General features: G+C 35.6%; 1 protein-coding gene across 1 annotated transcript in view; it reads left to right on the forward strand.

Moving 5' to 3' along the window:
• Ppef1 (protein phosphatase with EF-hand domain 1) overlaps positions 1-9,772 on the forward strand; it is a 92,899-nt gene that overhangs the window by 42,983 nt on the left and 40,144 nt on the right. Inside the window, exons 7-8 of the mRNA XM_076918373.1 lie at positions 7,050-7,164; positions 9,603-9,649. Of these exons, the coding sequence (XP_076774488.1) occupies positions 7,050-7,164; positions 9,603-9,649 (162 nt within the window). The remainder of the gene's footprint in view (positions 1-7,049; positions 7,165-9,602; positions 9,650-9,772) is intronic.

Raw genomic sequence — 9,772 nt, forward strand, 5'->3', positions numbered from 1 at the left:
TTTTGGCTTTTACTATGAACTATTTAGAGTTGACATGGAGCAAGAATGGACACAGTTATTTTGTTCCAGGTTTTAGAAAAAAAGAGTTGAATGTTTGCCTTTGAGTTTCATGTTAGCTGCGGGTTTTTCCCTTTCTCACATTGTGGAAGTTTATTTTTATTCTGAGTTGTTTTTTTTTTTTTTTGAGTAGTTTTAACATAAAATATGTTGGATTTGGTGAAATGATTTTCCTATATCAACTGTAGTGAGTGTGTGTGTGCATGTGCATGCATGTGTACATGCACACATATCTTCTTTCATTCTGTTAATATCTTATAACACATGGAGTAATTTTCCATCTTCACTCACCCTTACATTATTGAAATTAATTCCATTCGGTCTTGGGGTATATTTTTCTTAAAATGCTGTTGTATTTTGTGTTCTGACATTTTGTTGAAGACTAAGATATATATTCATAGATATGTTGGTTTGAAATTTCTTTTTATATCTTTTATTTTGGCTTTGCTATAAGATTATTGTGATTTCATGGAATATTTCCAATATGTTTATGAAGAATTTGAAGAGGATTGCTAATGCTTCTTTAAATGCTCAGTGTATTTTATCAGTGAAATCACTTGGATGTGTTCCCCATTCCTCTCCAGAAGTTTATTTATTTTTATTTTATGTGTATGAGTGTTAGCCCTCATATCTTTGTATGTTCCATGTACATACCTTGTAGGTATGTCATGGAAGTCATAAAAGGGTGTGGGATCTCCTTGGAATTATAAGCAGTTAAGAGACCATCTCACAAGTAGGTGCTGGGAACCACCATAGACTCTCTGCAAAAGCAGTAAGTGCTTTTACCTGCTAAAACATATTTCAGCCCAAGATCTTGAATTTTCTTTATTAGGTGTCTTTTGATTACTGATCCAATCTGTCTTTGCTCTAGGACCATTCAGATTTCTACTCTTCCTGAATAATTTTGGTAATTTATGTGTGTGGTGATTTGAATAAGAATGGCCTTCATAGGTCCATAGGTGGCACTATTAGAAGTGTGGTCTTGATGGAATAGGTGTGGCTTTGTTGGAGGAGGTGTGTCAATAGGGGGTGGGCTTTGGGGTCTCAGATGCAGAAACCAGGCCTGGTGTGGTAGTCACTTCCTGCTATCTGTGGATCCAGATGTAGAACTCTCAGCTCCTTCCCCAGCACTGAGTCTGCCTGCATGTTGCCATGCTTCCTGCCATGATGATAATGGACTGAACCTCTGAAACTGTAAGCCAGTTTCAATTAAATGTTGTCCTTATAAGAATTACAGTGGTCATGATATCTCCTTGCAGCAATAGAACCCCAAACTAAGACAATGTGGTTTTAGAAATGTGTTTATTTCATCAAACTTATCTAACGTATTAGTATATAGTTGTTCATAGATTTTATACCCTTTTGAAATGTCTTGAATGTTGATAGTAGTTTCTAACTTTTATTCTGATTTTCTCTCTCTCTCTATCTCTCTCTCTATCTATCTATATATATATATATATATATATATATATATATATATATATATATTCTTGTTCTCTCTCTCTTTCTCCCTCCCTCCTGTCCTCTCTCTCCCTCTTCTTTGCTTGCCACAGTTAGTATATCTAAAAGGGATTTTTTTTTATCTTTAATTTTTTGATTTTTTTAAAGAAACAATTTTTATTATCTGTTTTGGTTCTTTAAAATCTCATTTATCTCTACCATAGTCCTTATTTTCTCCCAACTGCTAACTTTGAGTTCAGTTTGTTCTTTACTGAGTGCATTAAAGTGTTCTTTTCTTTATTATTTATATCATTTATATGTGCATTACACCTAAGGAGATCAGAAAAGGGCAAAAGGGCATTGGAGTCCCAGAAACTGGAGCTGTGAATGATTGTGAGCCATCATCTAGGTACTGGGAACAAAACCTGGGTCATCTGCAAGAACAACTTATGCTCTCGAGTGATGAGTCATCTCTCCAGCCCACATTAAAGCATTCTTGTGTTAATGATTTAAGAGTCCTTTTTAAAAAATGTAGCTACATATTCCTTGTTGAACATGCTTTTGCTGTAGCCCATAACATTTGGTATATTGTGCTTTCATTTTCGTTCATGCCCCAATTTTTTCTAATTTGTCTTTTTCTCCATTGTTAAGGGTTGTATAATTTTCACATATTTATAAATTTCCCATGTTTGCTACTGATTTCTAGTTTCTTTCCATTCTGATCAGGGAGGTCACTCTGCTTGGTTTCAATCTTTAATATTCTGAGGCTTATTTTGTGGCCTATCATCTAGTCTCTCCTGGAGAATATCCATGTATACTTAAGGAAAATGTATAGTATTCTTTTGCTGGGTGAAGTGTTTTATAGATGTCTGATAAGTCAGATTGTGAATAGTTTTGAAACATCTGTTCCTAAAGCTTGTTTTCAGTTAATGTTTTAACAGAAATTTCCTTAGATAACAGAAGACAAAATCAAGCAAGAAAGAAAAGGGAAAGGAAATTTAAGTAAGATAATTTTGTTTGATTTTTCAACTAGAAGAGTTGCCCCAGAAATACAAGTGAACTAGAAGTTTTAGATTGGCTTTGCAAGAACAGAAGCTGAGCTTTGAATTATCTAATTTTTGAAAATGATTTGAGATCATGCTAGGTAGCTAGTTCTTCTGGCCACCTGCCAACTGCAAATTTAAATTCTCTCAGAGAAAATAGGCCCAAAACATTTTTATTGTTTTTCATATAAAATGTCCAGAGCTCAGTGTAAACAGAACCAGGCCTATCAGGGTATGAGCTGCATGAACTAAAACAATGGCAACAGACTTGCAGAGTATTTAGATAATTACATTATTAGATTCAGAGTTAAAAGAAACATGGTTATTGTGGTCAAGTATATAAAATATGTAACATTGATTAATGAATAATTATAGAGATATTTGACAATGTTGGCTGTATAAATTAAGAAAATTATATTAAAAGAAGAATCAAGGTTAAGCACAGTATAGAATGTATTACTTGTAAAAACAAGTTAAATATATATACATATATATATTTAAAGGTGAAATAAAAGTCATATAAAAATTGAACACTTCAATTACGTCAATGTATGTGATTTGGTGGTTGTGGTGGTTTGAGAATGACCCCCATAGGCTCATATATAGGGATACTTGTTTGGGGAACACTAGGGTGTGTGTCTTGATTGGAGGATGTGTGTCACTGGGGGTGGGCTTTGAGATTTAAAGAGACATTCTCTCTACCTAATTCTTCTGGATTGAGGAAATTCAGCTACTGCCTCTCAGCACCATGCCTGCCTACCAACTGCTATGCTCCCTGTCATGACAGTCTCATACCCTATCCCTCTGGAACCAGGATCCCCAAATTAAATCTTTTTTAAAAAGATTTTTTATGTATATGAGTACACAGTCTGTGTGTCTTCAGACACACCAGAAGAGGGCATCAGATCACATTATAGATGGTTGTGAGCCACCATGTGGTTGCTGGGAATTGAACTCAGAACCTCTGGAAGAGCATTCAGTGCTCTTAACCATTGAGCCATCTCTCCAATCCCCTAAACATTCTTTTTCTTATAAATTGCCTTAGTTGTGGTTTTGCCATAGAAATAGGAAAGTAACTAAGATATTGTTTTGATCTATTAAAATGTCATACAACCCTCACCATGATTTAGTTCTAGAACTTTAAAAAAATATGTTGTTCAGAATTGGAAAAATATGAGCTCATAGTCTTGAATAAACCTGACAAGGGCTTTTATTTCCAAAAAGTTTCTGTCATCTTAAAATGAAAATTCATACATTTTCCTCCAACTCCCAGTTCCTGACACTCACTAATCTACTTTCTCTTTCTACAAATTATCTAATCTAAGTATTTCCTATTAATGGAACATGTGCAGCCTTTGGTACTTAGCTTCTTTCACTTGAAATATTCAGAGTTTCTCCATGTTGTTGTATACACCAGTTCTTTATTCCTATTTTTAGATAAATGTGTAGCTACTTTGCATATATAATATCACATTTATTTAATGGATTAAACATTTATACCTACATTTGAATATTAATGCATGGTTATATTAATTTATCTATATTTGTTTTTCAGGTTAGAGATTCTCTGTGTAGCCTTGACTGTACTGGAACTTGCTCTGTAGACCATGCTAGCCTGGAACCCACAGAGATCTACCTGTCTCTGTCTCCTGAGTCTAGGATTAAAGTAGTATCCCACCACACCTGGCTGGTTATATTAATTTTATATGCATATAAACAAAGAATATTAGGGAAAAGACACTCAAAACATTATCAACATTAGTTGTCTGTATGTACACAGATTAGGAAACAAAGGTCTTGGAAAAGGGGGAGATAAGTTTTCATCATTCTACTTCTTTTTAATGCTACCATTGTTTATTTCTGCCAAAAGAATTTGTTGTTTGTGTATTTAAGAACTATTTGAGCCAGACATTGTGACACATACCTTTAATCCCAAGATTTGAGAGGCAGAGGCAATCATGTCTCTATGAACTTGTGGGTAGCTTGGTCTATATAGTGAGTTCCAGGCCAGTTAAAGCTATACACTGAAATTCTAACTCAACAAAACTTTTAATTTAAAAACTGAAGTAAGCCAGGCATGGTAGCATATTTCTGCATTCCAGACCTTGGAATAGAGGCAGAGAGAGGAGGATTGTACTAAATTCAAGGTTAGCTTAGTCTACATACCTAATTCTAGGACAGCCTCTCTCTCTCTCTCTCTCTCTCTCTCTCTCTCTCTCTCTCTCTCTCTCTGTGTGTGTGTCTCCTTTCTGTCTCAAGCACTCTCTCCCTCTTCCTCTCCCTCCCCCCTACACAAAAAAGAAAATATTTTTTGCAGAGTAAAAGTTTCTTCCTTGAACATCTTTATAATAATGTGAACATTTTATTTAAGTGGTTCTTCAATCTGATATATTTATAAATGTAAAAACTAATATTTGTATAAACTATTTTGAATATTTTAATATTTTGGTTGTAAACATAATAATTATAATTCTACTGATATATAGCTTTATAAATAAGTACTAATATTAACAAACTTAGCCAATCTTAAGTTTACTCAAGAAAACTGTTAATATTAAAATTGTTTATGTGTTTATAAGATATTTTGGTGAATATTTGTTAACATTAAAAAACAAGATGAAAATACCTCTTTAGATGCATTTATTCTAATTAGTGCTACAATGGACTGGAAAAGCTTCAATGACACATTAAACCAGTATTAGAAATCTGTAGATTAAAGGTACAGATTGAAACAGGCCATTAAACAGCAGCATTTTTACCCACTCTTTAAAAATATTTATTCAGGGACCACCGAGATGGCTCAGTGAGTAAAGGCACATACCACTAAGCTGAGGAACTGAGTTTGATGCCTAGGGTCCATATGGTGGAAGGAGGACTCTCATAAGCTCTCCCTCTCACTTTCACAATATGCTGTGACACATGTATGTCCCCCAATAATAAAATGCAATTTTTACATAATAAAATGTAAAAATACAAATAAAATGTTAATCCACAGACTTGGGAAACCAAGGTAGAAGGATTGTCATGATGTTTGAGGCAGCCTATGCTGCACAGTGAGATCCAGACCCTGTGTTTAAAACCAGAGGTTAAGAGCACTGACTGTTCTTCCAGAGGTCCTGAGTTCAATTCCCAGCAACCACATGGTAGCTCACAGCCATCTGTAATGGGATCCGATGCCCTCTTCTGGTGTGTCTGAAGACAGCTACAGTATACTCATACATAAAATAAATAAATCTTTTTTTAAAAGTAATACAATATAGCTGAAGAAAAGTTCTCATTAGAGTTGTAAATAAAGCTATGGATTGGATGGCTTTAGAATGCTTATGTGAGGAAAAGATTTGGTAGTTCATTAAGTCATAAAGGGGCAGGAAATGAGAGTCTAATAGAAGTACATGAATATCTATTTAGAATTTTCTAGCATTTATATTAAAAAAAAAGAAAAACAGATAAAAACCAGTTTTAATAATATATTTAATTCAGTACACCTCAGTATATGAAACATTTCAATATACAATCATATTAAAATGATTGAGACATTTTTGCTTTTTTTATACCAAGTCTTTGAAATCAGAGTGAATTTTGTTCTTGCAGCACATCTCAATTCTAACTAGCTCCCATTTCAAATACTCTGTTATCTCATATTGCAAATGAGCACCACCTTGGACATCCCAATTCTAAGTCAACCTGACCCTTAAAGCTATGTTGATATCAGTTAAGTTTGTGTGATGACCACATATTTGTTATCTTTTCTTTCTGGGGTATATGTTTGGAAATTTTCTTAATTTAAAAATTAGAGAAAAGACACATTGGATTTTTTTAAAGCTTAAGGGAGAAAACAGAGTAAATCTGTAAGGAAAATGGCCTCGTCCATGCTGTAACTGGAGGAACGTGGTGAGGTGGTCATAAATAGTAATAGTGTTTTCAGTTGGAATATGTTCACAGTGTGCTTGCTGTCTTGGACATTCTGTACACCAAATGCTGGAGCCATACTTAGGAGGCTTAGGAGCTTGTGTGGCTCCCTTGTGAGGTCTCTGAGCTCAACAATACCTACTTTCAGTTGCAAGTAGCAGGGCATCTCAACAAAAAGCTAAACCTTGTCCACAGACTTTTTTCCTTCCTTTCTGTGTTTCCTCCCCTCCTTTTAAATGATTCTTATTATTATGCTTTTGTCTGAACATTTTCTTTGGACAATTGACGTCCCCCACCCCTACTTTCCCCATTACTCCTCTTGGGTTCTAAGGACCAAAAATAATCAGAAATATTGTAAGCAGATGGATAATGTCAAAGAAGAACACGAGACTGTAAAGAATTTTAGGAACCATTCATTCATCCCATTACAAATATCTCCTGAGGGCTTTTTATGTACTAGACTATTTGAGAATAATGTAAAGATTATTCTTAAATACAGCAACCTAAAATGTGCTCATATCCTTGATTTTTATAGTTTTCGACATAGCCATGTCTTTCTCCCTAGTTCATTATCTCCATTTCCCCTGCTTCCTCTCACAGACACTTCATGCTCACTACGTCTTAGAGGTGCTATTTGAAGCCAGGAAAGTCCTGAAGCAAATGCCGAATTTCAGTCACGTAAAAACCTTTCCTACCAAAGAGATAACAATCTGTGGTAAGTTTCAGAAGAAAGTTGTCACATTAATATTTAGGAGCCTCTTGGTCCTGCATCATTTGCCTAACTTGAAAACTATGTAAATTGGATTGTGTTGAGGGGAAAATGTTAATATAGAATTATCTATCATGATAATACTGTTCCCCATCTTGTCTTTGTTTTGCATACCAGCTGGCAGGAATTAATTATGTGAGAAATTAAAGAACTCCTGTAGCTTTTTCTAAAGGCAGCTAGCATTTTAATATGGAGAGCCACTGATGGGTAGAATAAGTGTTCTTTGCCCTCTGACTGGCTCTCATTATCTCTGTTTCATGGTGTTTTTTTTCCAGGTGGGCCTCTGTGTGCATGCCACTTCTACTGGAAAGAGAAACACCCAAGGCGGGTGGAGATTAAATTCTTTTCTGCCCTTGGCTGCCGCTTTAGATTTTCCAACTGGTCTTTGCAGCTTTTAAAGGAGTGGGAATGTCCCCAAAATCTGTTTCTTGTTCTTCTAAATAATAAGATTTGAGATTTTGTTATCTTATAGGCCAGCCTGGCAGGATATTGCTTCTAGAAACAGTACACATTGAAATTCATCACAGTTGGTACTCAGCATGCTTACACTGTCTGGGAGTGGGGTGCATGGAAGGAACAGCAATTCCCTAACTTCTAATTAAGCCTTTAGGTTACAAAACAGTGGTTGTTATTTTCCAAATCAGTTTTTAGCCCACGTTCTCTCACTCTGGCAGGTAGAAGTGGATTTGACAATCTAATTAAACCCTTTCCATTCCCAGCATCTCGTAGTGGTGACAGGGACTTGATCTAGCAGCACATATCTCATGACATTGGGCTTACTCAGGTTTTTTGAAGAGTCTCTAATGGTTTAATTTCAACTGAATCAGGCCACCAGATCACTCTAGACAATAATATACCTTAGCATAGAGACCTTTTATTAAAAGTTATAGCAGGCTTTGCTTTTGATGAAAATAAAGAATGCTGGGTCATAAGGCTCAGGAAACCATGCCAACCTGTGAAGCCTCTAAAGCCAGGGGCTAGACTTTCTACCCACATGTATATTAACAGTCAAAAAAAAGATGTTAGAGTTTGCATTTTCATTAGCCCTCCAGTTGCTATCACAGATCTATCTGCATCGAGGTTACAGATGTGTGCCACTTGCACCCTAGAAGAAGAAATGGAAACGAATTAGAGGACATGTGAGTCCTAGAGTTCCACAATATGAGCACTGAAAAGACCTTATGGAGATGTTCTGGTCCTTTTACTAAAAGCTAAAGTTTTATTTCTTTCCCCATGTCAAGGATCAAACCCAGGGGCTGCCCCTGCTAGGCAAGCACTCTGTCATTGCACTATATTCAAAGCCCCTATGTCTTGCTCTTATGCATGAAATAGAGGTCCAGAGAGAAATAGATAATTTTGCCAATGCATTTCTATATGCTGCCCTGTGTCCTAGCTTATTCAGCCAGTCAGTGATAGGGTTACATTAAAAATAAGGTCTTCTATATTTCAGATTAGGGAGAGTGTCATCTTTGCACTTGTCTATCCAGACTAGGTAGGCTAGACAAATCCATTCATTTAAGGGACACTACATGTAGTACATTTCTTTCCAGATATTTTTCTCCACATAGCACCTCTGGTAAAGAGAAAAGCAAATATGCCAAAGCAACTTCATCTTTTAGCATGCCAGCTATTCTAATGCTTCATATTCAAATTTCTGTACATGTAGTGGAAGTAGTGGTGGTTGTGATGGTGACGGTGGTCATTAGTTGGCTTTTGTTTTTTACCCCTCATAACTGTCTCATTAAAAAGAATCTCAACTATCTAGTTATAATTTTTAAACCTTTAAAATTAGAAGTAAAATAAAGCAAAACCCAACAAATGAATGGCTATGGATTCCATGATTAAATGCATGCATTGAGTGCCTAGTTGCCTAGATACTATGGTAGGTCCTTGGAGAGTCAGTGCTTCCTGTGATAGCTATTTTTGCTGCTCTCCTGGGCACTAACATGTAGGCAATACAAAGAAAATCATCTTGAGGCGAGAGGATGCTGGGTTTGAATTCTAGCTCAGATTTTGGTGATAGGGTGATTGCATATGTTTTGTAATTACTGGAGTCTCATTTAGAATATAAGGATGCTGACAATGCTACTCACTGAGTAGATCGAACAAGAAAGTAAGCATAAAATTCTTAGTACAGAGCTTAACTCAGAATAAATGAATGCCTATATTAAACAGTTCCAGTTGCTGTACCCACCCCATGTGTACTATGGGAGGGAAAGACACAGTCCATGGAAGCAAAATGCATATTGAATTAGTATCATCAACATAAAGTGGAAATCCCAAACCCATGAGAATACTTGGGGTATTTGAGATTTAAAATTCTATATGAAATAGCATTGCATCTTGGTTCCTTACTGAATACTGATTTTTCATTTTTGTTCCAGGTGATTTGCATGGAAAACTGGATGATCTCATGTTGATTTTCTATAAGGTAAATGCTTGTTTTCCTAACTACTTGTGCTTTTGAGTGAGGACAAGTCCTAGAGCAGATAACAATATTAGTTTTGTTGTTTGCATGTCTATACACACAGATATAAATGTAATATGACTGTTT

Source organism: Arvicanthis niloticus, chromosome X (assembly GCF_011762505.2).
Source record: "Arvicanthis niloticus isolate mArvNil1 chromosome X, mArvNil1.pat.X, whole genome shotgun sequence".
Taxonomy (NCBI): Eukaryota; Metazoa; Chordata; class Mammalia; order Rodentia; family Muridae; genus Arvicanthis; species Arvicanthis niloticus.